This window comes from Salmo salar, chromosome 13, assembly GCF_965601325.2.
Source record: "Salmo salar chromosome 13, fSalSal1, whole genome shotgun sequence".
NCBI classification, from domain to species: Eukaryota; Metazoa; Chordata; class Actinopteri; order Salmoniformes; family Salmonidae; genus Salmo; species Salmo salar.
In genome coordinates this window covers 44445638-44463124 of record NC_138303.1, presented here as the reverse complement: position 1 = coordinate 44463124, position 17487 = coordinate 44445638, and the positions used below count along the sequence as shown (strand labels likewise).

The following is a 17487-nucleotide window of genomic DNA, read 5'->3' as shown; positions in this document are numbered from 1 at the left end:
GCAATTTTGTTAACCTTCCCTGTAGCTCAGTTGGTAGAGCATGGTGTTTGCAACACCAGGGTTGTGGGTTCGTTTCCCACGGGGGGCCAGCACAGAAAAAAGATGTATGAAATGTATGCATTCACTACTGTAAGTCGCTCTGGATAAGAGCGTCTGCTAAATGACTAAAAATGTAAAATGTAAATGTTAGTTTTTTCGCAATATTTTTGTTGTTGTATTCGGCGCATGTGACAAATAAGATTTGACAACGTGGTAGCGCAACATTTTGGCAATTAAGCCCTTTTTTGTACTTACCCAGAGTCAGAGGAAGTCATGGATACTATTTTTATGTCTCTGTGTGCAGTGTGAAGGACGTTCCTGGAGCCATTGCTATTAGCGTTAGCGCAATGTCTGAAAATCTATAGGAACCTCTAGCATGTTTAATGTCGCACTACCCCTTTAATGTCAGGGGACTAAAGGTGAGAAGCTCTGTCAGGACAAAGTAGTGAAAAGAGATTTAGACTCAGGGAGGAATGTTGCCCTTTCACAAGACTGCCACTTGCACATGACCCAATCTTTTTAAGGTGCACATTAAGCTGGAGGCTTAGCGTACATATTTGTACTTGAGTGTCTCAGATTGTGTCTGAACTCACTGAATTGTATGTGTGTATGCTAGGGGATGGGCATTTGAAAGAACGTCTGCGTTCGAGCACTATCATGGAAATCATTTTAAATAAGTTAGTACTGGAGCATGTTAGTGCTAAACGGTAGCCTGAGTACCAGTCCCGTTAAATAACATTCCACTTCTTGTCAGTCTTTGTTAATTGCCAAAGAGACTGGTCTTTAGGAAATCTCTACACTCAATATGCAGCTGGATTTACAGTGCCTTGCAAAAGTATTCACCCCCCATGGCATTTTTCCTATTTTGTTGAATTACAACCTGTAATTTAAATTGATTTTAATTTGGATTTCATGTAATGGACATACACAAAATAGTCAAAATTGGTGAAGTGAAATAAAAAGAATAACTTGTTTCAAAAAATTCAAAAAAATGTAAAACGGAAAAGTGGTGCGTGCATATGTATTCACCCCCTTTACTATGAAGCCCCTAAATAAGATCTGGTGCAACCAATTACCTTCAGAAGTCACATAATTACAGTGAGGGAAAAAAGTATTTGATCCCCAGCTGATTTTGTACGTTTGCCCACTGACAAAGAAATGATCAGTCTATAATTTTAATGGTAGGTTACCTCTCAGCTCGTTACCTGTATAAAAGACACCTGGAAGCCAGAAATCTTTTTGATTGAGAGGGGGTCAAATACTTATTTCCCTCATTAAAATGCAAATCAATTTATAACATTTTTGACATGCGTTTTTCTGGATATTTTTGTTGTTATTCTGTCTCTCACTGTCAAAATAAACCTAACCTAAAGTTTTCAGTTTTTTGTCTTATTTCTTGTTTGTTTCACACCCACAAAAATATTTTGCATCTTCAAAGTGGTAGGCATGTTGTGTAAATCAAATGATACAAACCCCCAAAAATCTATTTTAATAGGAAAAATGCCAAGGGGGCTGAATACTTTCGCAAGCCACTGTACCAGTTGCTGATTGGTAGTTGAAAACAACATTCGTATTTTCCATGACAACGTTATGGAACATGGGGTGCGTGCAAATTTGGCACAATATGGATGTTTAAGAGCAACAACACGCGTAACATTACAAACTGCTGCGGTCATTCCCTGGTGAGAAGGCAAGATGCAAGATCTTGTTGTTCAAAGTGGCTAGAGAGGACTCCGTAGTGAGAGAGAGAAATAATGACACATTTTAGCATCCAAAATGTTATCGAGCTACATTTGCTTCAGTTGTCACCCATAAACAAGAGGAAAGAAATGCAAAACTGGCACCTGTCGTCATTCCTCGCACATATGCTGATTGTCATGACTTGATTCAATTTTTACAATTTGTTATGCTAATTTCAGTTGTGTTATCTATCCATCCTCTCATATTAAGTTGTTCTTAAAATTGTTATTCTATATTGCGGAAAATTTGCATGTGCCCAATGTTTTCATGCTGTGGCAAGGAGTGGAATGTTAGCTAAAGAGACTGGAACCCAGGCTAGCGAAATGGGGCTGAATGCAAAAAGACTTTGCGGTATGCTGGTTTTTGCTATTGCTGGTTCTGCTGATTAACACAGAACTGAAAATGAAAGTGAACATAATTTCACTGCATTTGACATGGGCCACTCCATAAAGAAATCTTAAAGTTGGAATAAATGTTACCTGTTAAGTAGTTGCATTTTGTGTAACTGTATTAGATTATTAGAAACAAATACAAACCTTGAATCGAGTACTCAAGTACTCCCGCCCCTCCTTAGTGTACGCCTGTACCTGTGTGATATTGTATATTTTGCCCCCTGTGATAGTTATGCTGACTGTTGTGTTCAGGTGAAGGGGGTGACTGTGCCCCGTGCCCTCCCTGCATCTCTCCCTGCCCCTCTGCCCTGCCTCTCTGCACCTCTGCCGTCCCTGTCAAGCCTCCAGACAAAAGGAGAATACCAAGTGGCTCTAGACCAGAGTCGATCTCTAAATGGCAGCCTATTCCCTATTCAGTGCACTACTTTTAACACAGACCCATAGAGCTCTGGTCAAAAGTAGTGCACTCTATATGGGATAGGGTGCCATTTGCATTTGGGACGCATCCTCTGTACGTACTGGGCCAGGCCCTGTCCCTGTGGTTATCAGACACTAAGCCAGCCTCCATTGGCTAAATGAATTGGCAATTTCTGACTGCAGCTTTGGTCACAGCTGTGTACAGAGTCTGGTCCCTGCAGGATAGACTATAGAGAGAGAGAGAGAGAGAGAGAGAGAGAGAGAGAGAGAGAGAGAGAGAGAGAGAGAGAGAGAGAGAGAGAGAGAGAGAGAGAGAGAGAAGCTACATCGTCATATTTGTATTTTATTTTAGATGTATTTATAGGGGACAAAACACATTAATCATCATCAATATTACAATCATGCGTCATCCATGTAAATGTGCCGGGTTTAGCCAAAAGCTAATTTGCACCAGTAGTCCCAGGGCAACTAAGGACAATTACACAGCCATAATAAACATGCTCACTAAAACAATACAAAATACCAATACATTACATCCAACAACATATCATTCTTAACAACAGCAACACTATCATCAGCTGTCGTCTTACATACGAGGAGCCACAGATAACTCATGTGTACAGGTTTGGATAGATTTTAGACATGTTTTCAATTCAAATGTAAAAGTATAATAATCAGTGAATCTTCTCAAGTCCATGGGCATTGCATTCCAGTATATCGTAGCTCTAACAGAGAAGGCCGACTGGCCGATTTTACTGTGTCGATAAGGGACAACGTAGTCCCCTCTAGTTACTGCCTTTGTTATCCTGGAGATGCTATCCTTGAGCATGATATGCCGGCATGGGGTGGAGGGGCAAGACCCTGCAGGATCTTAAAGACAAGGCTTCCATCTACATACTGCTTAAAGCTATCCAGACTAAATAAATTACGTTTGTACATGATGGGACAGTGGTGGTAACTGTTTGGTATGCGGAGTGATTCAATGAGTTTCAGAAGCTCCTGCATCTGACTAGCAGGTTATTGAAAGGCATCATCTGTTCCGTGTAATGTTCTAGCTTGGGTAGAAGGTAAGAATGAACTTCAGATACCGTCTTCACCTCTGAAACAGATTGCTTGAACCCCAGTCACTCACTGAGCTGATTTTATCTTGTGGACTTACTGTGCGCATTGAGAGGACTATATATCCTGTGTTTGTGTTTAACTGCCCTGCCCTGTGTTTAATGTATACATTATAGAGGAGAGAGGTACAGTAGGAGTCAGTAGGATAATCTATAGGGCAGGAATATACTGGAATATACCTAATACATCTAGGACAGAGCATCATCACAACCACACACACACCATCATCACAACCACACACACACCATCATCATAACCACCACACACACACACCATCATAACCACCACCACACACACACACCATCATCATAAAAACATAAAAACACTATTAGAAGACTTAGCTTCACTCAGTACTGTGGTTGTCAGCATTTTCACAGATAATATTTCTTCAAGCATATTTTAAGCTATCTGGCTCATCTGAAGGGCAGATCCCCTCCTTTCTGTCTATTGGACAACCTCTGCCAACGGCCCCAGGGCAATCTGTGCCGGTATGGGCCGTTCAGTGCCAACCACTTCCCCTTCCTCCTCCAATCCTCCTCTTTCTCTCCCTCCCTTCACTGCACCGAATGGTCATAAGCAGTGTTCCTGCTCCTATAGCGCGTGAAGACTGTATGGAGACAGAGGTACGTTTCAGGACATTGACAATATGTTGGATCATTTCAAGGCTAAAAATACATTTTTATCCCTAGATCCTACAAGTCAGGTGACTTCATACTGGCTTTAAACACATACGGAAAAGACCAAGGCCGATTGAATTTCCTCTCCTTAACTGTTTATTGATTCCTACATGCGGTAAAATAACTGAAGTCATTATGAGCTTTTCCTGGGATAAACTAAATAAGCTACTTTCTTCACTTCTATAACGATGAGTCTCCACAGGGAGTGGTGGAAATCCTGCTTCACACACACTCGCACGAGTACGCACACGGATACACAACACACATACGTAAACCTTTATTTTGGTAGACCACTTAAAATCAAATTTCTTTGTTACATTTCCCTCTTTAGACATCAACCTGTATCTCAGCTAAGCCTCATGCACCAGTCTGCGGTTGTTTTCCTCCGGCAGACTAAACCAAAACACACACTCACATACATGTACCATAACCGTAGGCAACAGTTTGCGTTCTGCCACAGCACCCCGTCGCTGAGAAATAGGATTGTGGGAGATTTACCCGGGAGACGGAGGCCGGGAGCGCAGTTGAGGTAGATAAGACTTATCGGTCACAAACAGACTTACTGGCAGATCATTTTAAAATGTTTGAATCCGTTTCTCATCCCTCGTTGTCCTTCTCCCTCTTTTCAATCAGCCCCCTCACCCCTCTCCCCCTCCGCCCTGTCAATAATACACCACCACCAACGACACCACCTCTTCCTCTCAACTTCTCTTCATTTTCTTCTCCCAAATCCATCTGCAGAACCGCTCTCCTGGTAATGCCAGTCTTTCTTCTTTATGCTCTCTCTTTCACACACATATTGCTGTGTGTGTCGGTGTGTGTTTGTGTGTGTTGTGACCTATGTGTTGCAGCCTGTTTAAGACTGCTAATGTGTGTGTGTGTGTGTGTGTATGAGTCCCACCCCAGGCCATGTAGTGTAGTGTTACTAGCTAGCTGTAACCCTACACTACATTGGCTGCGTGGCAACGTTGCGGCCTGTTTAAGAGGACTGATTAAAGCCTCAGAGCGTGGCATGGATTTAACGACATCCCCCCCCCCCCCCCCCCCCACACACACACAGACAAATCAGGTTCCAAGGGCCACTGACGGGAGCAGTGAGTATGTATGCCCGCTGAGGAAAAAAGAGATTCTTGCTCACCTCATAAGACTTACATGGCTGTGTGTGTTTGATGACTCTGGGTGACTTGGTAGGTGCTGTTCAGTTGTTGTATCTTTGAGTAGAATTAAGTTCCTTGTATGTGATGAGGTGCTTGTTCTGGCTGTTAAGATATATTGGGTTGTGCTCCATTGTTCTTCTAAAGGGACTTTGTTGAAGATGGGATTATAATCAAACAACATGTCTCGTCATTTATATATTAGGAGGCCCTACCCAAAAGGTTGCATCATTCTAGGCCTTCCGTGTGTGTGTGTGTGTGTGTGTGTGTGTGTGTGTGTGTGTGTGTGTGTGTGTGTGTGTGTGTGTGTGTGTGTGTGTGTGTGTGTGTGTGACGAAACAAAATGGTATTCAAATAATTGAACCGACGTTGGTTAATTACTTTAACATAAAACAACTAAATTTCGATTAAATCGCTCAGCATTAGGGGACACACAATTTAGAACCATTCAAAATCCTATTTTCCTTAACCCTAGCCTTAACCCCAAAACCTAACCTTAACCATAACCCTAAACCTAACTCCTAACCCGAACCCTAAAACTAACACGAACTCCTAGCCCTAAACCTAATTCTAATCATAACACTAATTCAACCTTAACCCTAAACCCCCTAGAAATATCATTAGACCTTGTGGGGACTAACAAAATGTTAGTTTGTTTACTATTCTTGTGGAGAATAGTAAACACGTCCCCACGCATACACACCACACACACACACACACACACACACACACACACACACACACACACACACACACACACACACACACACACACACACACACACACACACACACACACACACACACACACACACACACACACACGACAGTGTGATTTACAATGTGTGCTAGCCCCCAAAGGAAGCTTTAATTTAATGGGGTAATTATACACTGGGGGCAGGAAGTAGACACACTGATTTACACACACGGGCTGGGGTCTCTCTCTCCCTCTCTCTTTGCTCTAAGGCCAACTCCCCTGCTCCCTCTGTCCTTCTGGAACACTTCCTATTCCCCATAGGTCTTGTATCCATGCACTTTGGTAAATATATATATTTTATTTATTTTCCTTCTTTATTATCTTCCCCTAACCATGGTAACTTTTTTTCTTGTGACAGGTGTGCCTACATGCTGCAGCATAGCCTATGCAAACACAATGTAAAGACTGAATGCGCGTCTCATTTACCCATCTCCATCTGGCTTTCGGGTCACCTTATTTTTTTTATTGTAAATATTATTTGGTTTAAATTGTAGCTGCAGAGTTTTTAAACAGCCTGTCACTTGAATATTGTTGCTTTAAATCAGTGCATCTGCGAGCACTCTCACAGGCTCTCTCTCCATCAACTCCCTCAAATTGCATCCAAAATAGATAATCCTGTTCTAGATTGTTCTACTATATAGACCTATTGCTGGGGACAGTAAAAGGCCATGCATAGTTTTGTCACACAACACAATGCCACAGATGTCTTAAGATTTGAGGGAGTGTGTCAATTGGCATGCTGACTGCAGGAATGTCCACCTGAGCTTGAATGTTCATTTCTCTAACGTAAGTCGCCTCCAACGTCATTTTAGAAAATTTGGCAGTACGTCAAACCGGCCTCACAACCTCAGACCATTGGGAACCACGCCAGCCCAGGACCTCCACATCCGGCTTCTTCATCCAGGACCTCCAGCCATCCGGAGAGCTGATGAAACTGAGAATTATTTCTGTCTGAAATAAAGCCTGTTTGTTGGGAAAAATCTGATTGGCTGGGCCTGTCTGCCAAGTGCCTGGGCGTATGCCCTCCCAGGCCCACCCATGGCTGCGCCCCTGCCCAGTCATGTGAAATCCATAGATTAAGGCCTAATTAATTTATATCAATTGACTGATTTACAGTACTTATAGGAACTGTAACTCAGTAAAATCGTTGAAATTGTTGCACGTTGCGTTGATATTTTTGTTCAGTATAGAATAACTGGCTGGAAATATTTGTTAGTTTTTCTTATAGCGATAGACTATTCTGAGCAAGCTCTTTTTTGCTGAATGTTAAATACAGCAGCCGATAGAATTTACCTTGAAAGAAGAGCGAACGCGGTAGGCCTCAGCAGTTATTTATTCAGACCCATAACCTGTCATCCTCGTGAAGAGAAGTCAAAGCCTGCATCTAATTCTAGTCCTATATTATTCAAGGATGTCATTAGAATGAAGAAGATAAGGACAACAAAATGTATATCATTTAACTGTTGAAAGCGGGGAGAAATGAAGCAACAATAGAGAGAGAAAGAGGAGGTAGGCTAATAACAACATTAGGGAAAATATTATGAAAGGTATATATTCATCAGCCTACTAATTATACAAATAGTCCCTATTCTATTTCAAAATTAAAATCAGCCTATACTTGTAACTTTGTAGGCTGCATGTGCTCCACCAAAATTGCATGTTATCTCCCTGCTATATCATGGTTTAAACGATGTGCGTAATTCCAGTCCATATCATACAGTATAATACAATACAGTATAATACAATACAGTATAATACAATACAGTCTCAGGTAGCATCAGGCTTGAATTTTTCGATCAAAGCTCCAATCAAAACCAGACATAGGCCGATATTATGCTTTATAATGCTTTAGAATGACTGTTCTGGGTTTGGCAGGAAATGCTGATTTACCCGGGAGAAAATAGATTTATTCTCTGGATGGATCGTTTGTAAAATACCGGGGAAATATTCAACCCTAACACACACTCATTGGTGCAGGCCATGCATCAGTAGGGCAAGCTAGTCATGCTCTGTAGTTGTGCTCGCTGAGAGACTCGGTGAAGAGAATGATTATGAAAGCACCAGCAGTTGGTCTACCACCAGCAAGAGACTGATTGTCTGTTTAACACCAGTACTCATGGAGAGAATTCTGTGTCTGAATGCAAGTGCTTGAGTGATTTGAAGTTTGTATGTGTGCTCTCGTAGCTGTGTTTTCGGGGGTGCATGTGTGTTTGTGTGTTAGAGGAAAACCATGCATGTCTAATGGGACTTAATGATGCAGGCCTCAGCAGCTCAGTTCAGCTCAGCTCAGCCCTGGGGCTCACAGATGCACTGAGCGTTGGGGTGGACAGGGAGAAGAGAGCAGAGGCAAGCAGCAGCTGGGCTTTGGCTGAGACAGCACATTCACAAAGTCTCTCAAAGTCCCTTTCAAATGAGCCCCAACTCCCTCTCACTTTAACTCTCTCTCCCTTCTCTCTCTCTCTCTCTCTCTCTCTCTCTCTCTCTCTCTCTCTCTCTCTCTCTCTCCCGCTCTCTCTCTCTCCTCTCTCTCTCTCCCCCCTCTCTCTCTCACCATGTTCTTTAACTGGGAGACAGCTGCTGCTGAGAAGCCTGGGCTTAACATCCCATCACATCACATTCCCCTCAACAGACAGAGGCCCACTTTGGGCTGCTTTTTCAATGCAGCTGAAATTATTCGAAATACGAACACAACAAACTTTTTGAGAAGTGCGGGGTGAAAGCCCTCCAGGAAATTAAGAAAGTATTTAGGTGGGTAGGAGGAAGAGAAAAATAGTATCAGGCAGCTACAGAGAGAGAGAAAGAAAGAGCGAGAGAGAAAGAGAGAGATAGTGGAAAAAGAGAGAGATAGCGAGAGTGAAACAGAGAGAGATAGCTAGACAAACACGGAGAGATGGAGCAAAAAAAGGAAGAGACGCCTGGGAAGCTTTAAGTCTTGGGGGAATTTGAAAGCCACAGAAATCCAGTTGCGGATATTAAGAAGCTTATTTTTTTGCAAGCTGACTTTCTGAGGTTTGCTGCTCGGTGCGGAGCCCCCTCAGTGTCATCCTTGACAGAGGTTACAGAAGAAGAAGGGAATAAGGAGGAGGCAGAGAGCGAGTGAGAGAGGAAGGGGTGAGGAGGGGGGCAGAGAGGGACACAGAGAGAGATAGGGACGATGACGTAGACAGAAGACATGTTTCATAACCATGTTTCATAACCACTGCCTGACACTGGCAGCCTGTTAAAATGAAATGTTGACTTATGTCCTCACAAGCTATGTTGGTTCTGGTTTTATCTCCACCTTTCCACTAGAAAGGTGTTAGAGGACAATAATGTCTAAAAATCTGTGTGTTATTCTACGAAAGTGAGTCAATTATCATTTGTAGCCCACTGTTATCGTTGCTGGAGTTGATGCAGGTCCTCACCATGTTTCGGAGAGTGTTCCTTTCAAGGACACTTTCTAGGACATACAAGAGCCTACACTCTTCGAAAGAAGAGTTTCAGAAAGGGTTCCTTGGCTGTCCCCAAAAGGGTTCTACGTTGAATCAAAAATAGTTCTTCAAGGGGTTCTCCTATGGGGACAGCCGAAGAACCCTTTAGGTTCTAGACAGCACCTTTTTTTTTTCTAAGAGTGTACTGTCTGTACTAGTCAGGGTATGTACTGTATTTTGACTGTGTCCCTCCCTCCATCTTTTCTCTCTCATTCTGTAGGAGGTATAAACCGTGCGGGGGCGATGCCTGCATTCCTGCGGACCCCCACTATGATCCAGCCTCACCTGGATATGAAGCCCTTCCTGCAGTTCCCTATGGATACAGCTCCACCACAACACAGCATGGGTCTGTTTCACAACTTCAACACCGTGAGTAGTATATACAACACCGTGAGTACACGCACACGCACACACACACACACACACACACACACACACACACACACACACACACACACACACACACACACACACACACACACACACACCACACACACACACACACACACACACACACACACATATGCACTATTCTGTAGGTACTGACTCCAGGTCACAAGATGAAATACCAGCACAGTTAAGGTCAGGAAACCTCCCTGTTAACTACCTTTCAAATGAATTGGATTGAAGAGTAACTTCAAGGTCGTTTTTACAAGGCTGTATACTTCAGAACACACTTCTACTTACACTTCAAAACACACAATGTATCAACCCCGTCTGAGATGGTTGTTTGATGTGTGTTCTTCAATGTGCCCTGTGGATGTCCTTCTCTCATTTCTATAGGGACGCTCTGTGTCCTCGGGCCAGTTGGGTTCAAATACTACTTGAAATCTTTCAGAGACCTTGAGCGTTTGCCTGGAATTCAACATGGGTGGGGCTTGCAGTCTTGTCCTTTGTGCCAGACAAGCTCAGTGAAATGCAGCTGATGTATTATAAAGATGTCAAATACTATTTGAACCCAGGTCTGCCCTAGGCTACGAGTTATGGCTGATCATTTTGATTAGGATGATATTTAGCATATCGCCACACTCAGCATATTGTTGAAAAGAGCTGTGCATTGCATTCTCAAGATGGCTGATTTGGAAATGCATTATAAAAAGTACAGTGTGGTTCTGTTGGTCAGCAGAATAGAATGAATGGAACAGAGAAGGATTGTTCTACTAGACTGGACTAGGAACTTCATTCAAAGAGCATCTCGTATGGGTTAGGGTGATCTGGGATCATGTTTTGCCTTTTAGATCAGACAGGGGGGACCTGATCCAAGATCAGCACTCCCACTCTGAGACACTTTGTGAATATGGTTCCTGGTCCCCCATCTCCATAAAATCTGATTAGTTATGATCTGAAAGGCTAAACTGATCCTGAATCAGCACTCCTACTCTGAGACTCTTTGTGAATAGACTATGGGCCCAGGTCTTTATGTTGGGTAATAAGGTCATTCCCACACCGCTGACTTTTTCTCTATTTGTTTGCCATCTCAATCTGTATCCTTGGTTCTCCAGCTGGCTCGGGACATTGCATGGCAACATAGGGTACGACACTTGTTGCCAATTGGAAGTATGGCATGTGACTTGGCCTCAGTGCAGGAGGTGATACAGACGTAGAACAAACAGAGACCTTAACCTCCATTATATTTTACTACCCATTGACTTTAACACGCCCCATAGTTTCTATAGAGCTGCACACTGCTGACATTCACTGTGTTGAAATTAGAACAGGACTGACCGGTCATAGATTGATAACGTTACAGACTGTTTCAGATCTCGACAGATCTGATGTGTTTCTCTTAAACCAAGCTAAACCCAGACTCTCTCTCATACTGTAGGTATTCTAGCTCTTTCCAACAGTATCGTGCTGCTGACCCGAACCATACTGTGCTGTCTTGGATATTTAGCCTACATCTCACAGACCTGTTCAGGACCGTTTGGCTCGATGCTGCTCAGGAGTGTGAAAAGCCCTTTTTGACTTGCCATTCCAAGTGCTCCTGTTTACCACAGCAACTATCTATATTTGGTCTAGTACGATCTTGTGAATTGTAACAGCCTACAGACTTGTACTGCTGCTGACCAGTAGATGGGGGTGTTGGAGAGGACAACCTGACCTTACCAACAACGTTTTAGGACACCTTCAGAAAGGGATTACTGCATTGTGTGCACTAAAAAACAATGGGGTGATGAGTAACAGAAAGTCACATGCAGGTAATAAACAGGTCTTTTATTAGGAACCGTTGGGAGGGGAGTCTGCGGTCTAGAACGTTGACTACAAGTTCTAGAACGGATCGGGACTTACAGTGTGTCTATGGCAGTGCACGTGCTGTTGCTTCTGTCAATTACGTATAGTAGTTGTGCATTAGACAGCAGTCTTGGGCTGTACATAGATATAGCCAGTACAGCCCGACATTACATGTAGGATCAATGAGAGCGAGACCCATGTTTTCAGGAGCAGTACGTTTTACTAATGTACTACTTCTGTCTGCATGGTTGTCGTCATAGCAGGCGTTTATGGATTTTTGCCTTTTTTGGGGAGAGAGAGGAGAGGAGGTGTAAACAATTTGCATTTTAGTGATTTAGCAGACGCTCTTATCCAGAGCTACTGTACTTACACTAGTGAGGTCGTACGTGTTCATACTTTCTTTCTTTCGCACAATCGAAGAGAAGAGGTGAATGATCTGTTTGGGATCATCTTCTGTACTGTCGTTGACCACCTCTGAAGAGACAAAGCCAGTACTCTGCATTGTAGTCCGTCTTTCAAGTTAACTCATGTAGTTCCAAATAGGTTTTAAATGTTACATTTATAAGGATGCGAGATAACTAACCCGAGGCTTCTCGGTAACTGTACAGTAGCTTATAGGTGATTTACTACCAAAGTGCTAGCAGGTACACTATATGTGTTTTACTGCTCTTTGTACCGGTAACTTAAGCAGGATGTCAATCTGGCTAAAAGCTAAATGAAAAAGTACTTATTCATAGTCTCTGTTATTAAATCTTATAGCTCTGTAGCGTCAATGTCTCTCAATAATGTAACTTGTTCTCTACCTGCATGTGTGTCAATCTGGCCCAACGTGCCCTGAGACAGTGATCATTTATCAGCAGCAGCTGCTACTGGTGGTACTATAGGCTTAAGGGTTAGGCTGAGGTAGGCTGAGATAGGTGCCTCGCGCAGGCGGCAGAGTCAGGAATTTCCAATGAAGCTGTCTAGTCATGCGAGCCATGCGCAGACGTGTCGATTCTCACTTGCCGCGGGCCCCACCTGCACCTCCCTCATTCCTTCTCCCTCCTTTCTATCCCTCCCCCCTCCCTCTGTCCCTCCCTGCTTTCTTCCCTCCATGTCTCCCTTCGAAGAACTTTCTATAATACTGTAGCCTCAGGTCCCCTCTCTTGCTGTGTGTCTAGTCTGTCGACAGTCTCGTCTCACACGCTAAACATAACCCTGCCCCCCTTTAGAGACGTTCAGATGAGTATCCCTCCAAGGACCCTGATACAGTTCAATAGTCTCAGACTGTGATTTAGCACTTATGTAAATGTAACGTAATGCTATCCATGTGACGATACTGTGGTGGAGATGTTCCATTTGGGACTAGGGACGCGTCCCAAACGGCACCCTATTCCCCATATAGTGCAATAAAGTAGTGCACCCTGAAGGGAATAGGGTGCCATTTGAGATGAAGCCTAGATTTCTGATGTGTGTAATGAGGTTTTCTCTGAAAGTGGTTCCACATAACATCGCCATGTGTTTTGAACAATTGGTGGTGACTAGTGCAGTATTGGGTGAGGGAAGGGGGGGATGAGGGGAGACAGAATGAAAAGGGAAGGGGTGATGGGGAGGGCAAAAGTTCTACTGGCTGGGGATGACAACCATTGGTAGATGGCAAGAACAGAGGAGGGGGGAGGGAGTGGGGGAGGAGGAGGAAGAGAGGAGGGGAGCATGACACTACACTGACTGCATCTGGACAGATTGTGGGAGTATGCATGTGACGGAGAGTGTGTGTGTGTGTGTGTGTGTGTGTGAGAGAGAGAGAGAGAGAGAGAGAGAGAGAGAGAGGGCGGAGAGAGGGAGAGGGAGTGGGAGAGGGTGTGGGAGAGAGAGAGAGAGAGAGAGGGTGTGGGAGAGAAGGAGAGAGAGGGTGTGAGAGAGAGAGAGGGTGTGGGAGCGAGAGAGAGAGAGCGGGTGTGGGAGAGAGAGAGAGGGTGTGGGAGAGAGAGAGAAAGAGGGTGTGAGAGAGACAGGGTGTAGGAGAGAAGGAGAGAGAGGGTGTGGGAGAGAGAGAGAGAGGGTGTGTGAGAGAGAGAGAGAGAGAGAGGGTGTGAGAGAGAGAGAGGGTGTGGGAGAGAAGGAGAGAGAGCGAGAGAGTGTGGGAGAGAGAGAGAGGGTGTGGGAGAAGAAAATGACTACAGCACTGGGAGAGCGACAGAAGAGCTAGAGAGAGAGAAAGAGGAGAGAAGTCTGCGTTGATAAGGCAGACACTTGCTAGCTAGGTGACGTATCAGTAGATAAACAACAGAATCCCAACAGAATCCCTCATGGCCAAAACTACTACTTCAAACACTACAGCTATATAGAGACACAAGAAAGAAGGAGAACAAATAAGGAAAGTGAGAGGAATAGATGGAGTGTACTATTAGCTACATTCACTGTTGAGGTTATACCAGTCTAGCATAGTGTAGGAGGTGGCTGAATGAGTAGAGAGACAGAGACACACACTCCCACTACCTCACTCTTACACACCCTGACAGAGACACACACACACACACAGAGAGATACACACCGGCGGAAGCATGCAGCTTAAAGATCCAGCTGACTCAGAGCAGGAGACGAGGGTGAGTACAGAACCAGAACGAGCAGAAGTGTTGAATACAGGGATATATGGGACAGAGGGGAGTGATTTCATGTTGAGGTACTCTACAACTGGGCAGGACTCGAACGGAGAGACTTTGGCGCGCGCACGCACACCTTGGTGTTCAAAGGATGTTTCATCTGGCTTGGTAGAGTTGTTGCTCCTGTCGCCAGCCAAGTCCCACAGTGTGAAATAGAACAGTGTACGGTTGGACCGCAGGAATTTGAGTTGAGCGCCATGGCAGAAACATTTCATCTCTCAGGGCTACGATAGACACGCTTCGGAGAGAGAGAGAGTGATGAGAGAAAAGTCAAAGGAGAAAACGGAGAGAAGAAAGTCGAATCCTTGGCTGTTACTTTTTGGGGCATGCAGCTGTTTAGTGCTGTTTTGTTGAGAGATGTGTGGTATGCCGGTATTGGTCTGTCTCACAGACACTGTTGTGAGTCTGGTTTGTGTTAAAACACTATTTAGGAAAAGAGAGGAGTGTTGGTGTGTTGAACTGTTGACATGTGCTGTGGGAGTGATGCTATTCTACAGCGTTTATGTGTGTGTGTGTGTGTGTGTGTGTGTGTGTGTGTGTGTGTGTGTGTGTGTGTGTGTGTGTGTGTGTGTGTGTGTGTGTGTGTGTTTGTTTGAGTGTGTTCCTTCCACCTGCTATGAAGGTGCCCGGTTGCATAGACACTGCCTGCCACTGTAGCGCTGCCAGTGAAGACACGCTCTCTTTCTCGAAAAAACGTTTTACCGGAGGTCAGAGACCAGTGGAGCAGTGATTGAGAGAACCCTGTTGGTTAAAGTAAATGTTTAGTACTAAAGTGAAGTGGAGCAACACCCAAAATACTGACCTGGACCCTGCAGGAATTCAGTGACTCAACCTACCATTACAGTTCTGTTCAGCTTCTCATTAAACTGACTTTATGAGGGTGTTGGACAGACCCCTTGTATTTTAGGAGGTAGACACAGACACACTCCCATTATGGGAAAACTGCCACTTTATACAGTATCTGTTCTTCTTTGATAAGGTCCCGAAAATAAATAGCAGTTACGGTCTCACTCATACTTACTTTAAACGGTTCTTAAAATCCCAACGGATCATGGCAAAAAAGTGTGTTTGTTATTCAGCTCCGGGGTCTTGGAATTCTCTCCGGACCGGCTTGAAACCCCAGGATCTTGTTTCCTCGGAGGAGTTGAAAAGTTTGGTTGACTCGCGTCGCTGAGAAATTATTGTGTCTGATATTTGTCTGAAACTTTGTTCCCCACCCCCCTTCCGCTGTCTTGGTTGGACCAGGTCTCTCTTGAAAAATAGATGTTATCTCAATGAGCCTAACCTGACTAACTAAAAGGTTATGTAAACCTCTGAACAAACGACACACCCAAACACACGAACATACACATGCACACTGATGACAGCTTTGTTTATGTATGAGGGTTACGTATGCATTTAATCAACAACATTTGGTGGCAGGGGCGTTTGTTTCTATGTGTGGGCTATGTGGCTGTAAAACAGGATTAGTGGAGTGGAGTGGAGGTTTCTGTCCTTTTTATACCACTATGTTCTAGAGCATTGACCAGTGAGCAATGACCAAGCAGGCTGCATGGTGTAGCTCTGCAGTAACTTCCTGGAGGTCCAGGAACACTGTATCATCATAGTCCAGCATTTACTGGCCAGGATCCATCCCCCTTGCGCTTTCCCTGTGTTCACATGTGGACAACAGCACCAGAAGACCCTTGGAGAGATGAGTTTTGGGGAAATTGGAAGAGTGCGGGACAGAGGGAGAAAGAGGGAGAAAGAGGGAGAAGAGGGCCAGAGGAGATAAGAATGTGCGATGTCAGGATGTCCGGCGCTGAGCCTGGCCCTCCTCTCCTCTCCTCTCTTTTCTTCTTCCTCCTCTCTCTTTCACTCTCTCTCTCCTTCTCTCTGTCTCTCTGTCTGTCTTTCTCTTTTCCTTTCTTCTTCCTCCTCTCTCTTTCACTCTCTCTCTCCTTCTCTCTGTCTCTCTGTCTGTCTTTCTCTTTTCCTTTCTTCTTCCTCCTCTCTCTTTCACTCTCTGTCTGTCTGTCTGTCTGTCTGTCTGTCTGTCTGTCTGTCTGTCTGTCTGTCTGTCTGTCTGTCTGTCTGTCTGTCTGTCTGTCTGTCTGTCTGTCTGTCTGTCTGTCTGTCTGTCTGTCTGTCTGTCTCTGTCTGTCTGTCTGTCTGTCTGTCTGTCTGTCTGTCTGTCTGTCTGTCTGTCTGTCTGTCTGTCTGTCTGTCTGTCTGTCTGTCTGTCTGTCTGTCTGTCTGTCTGTCTGTCTGTCTTTCTCTTTTCCTTTCTTCTTCCTCCTCTCTCTTTCACTCTCTTTCACTCTCTCTGTCTGTCTTTCTCTCACTCTCTCTCTTTTTTCCTCTCTCTCTCTCTCTCTCTTCCCCCCCCTCTCTCTCTCTCTCTCTCCCCCTCTCCTCTACAGATGGTGTCTGTCTGTACTGTCACCCTGTCACTCCCTTTCTCTGTTCCTCTGTGTAGTTTTTCCTTCTTTGGGTTGCCTGGTTACAATCCCAGTGCAGATTTCCAAATTGTTTTGTTTCACTTAAGGGCGTATTCATTTCAGCCTCTTCAGCTGGCTCTCCATGTTAAGGCTGTGTAAGGGAGGCGAAGTCAGGTGCAGGAGAGCAGAGTAGAGTACGGTAAACGGGCGCACTTTTATTCCGTTCAACAATAGGCACAAAAAATGACATAAGTGCCCAAAAACACGGAACATAAACTATAACAGTATCGCGCGTGAACATACTCCATTAACAATGAACAATTACACACAAAGACATGATGGGGAACAGAGGACTAAATACATGTAGATTGATTGGGGAATGAAAACCAGGTGTGTATGGAACAAGACAAAACAAATGGACATATGAAA

At 44.3% G+C, this 17487-nt stretch overlaps 1 protein-coding gene across 1 annotated transcript in view; it reads left to right on the top strand.

Moving 5' to 3' along the window:
- znf385a (zinc finger protein 385A) overlaps positions 1–17487 on the top strand; it is a 114152-nt gene that overhangs the window by 64426 nt on the left and 32239 nt on the right. The window contains 1 exon segment of the mRNA XM_082960119.1: positions 9985–10133. Within this exon segment, the coding sequence (XP_082816245.1) occupies positions 9985–10133 (149 nt within the window).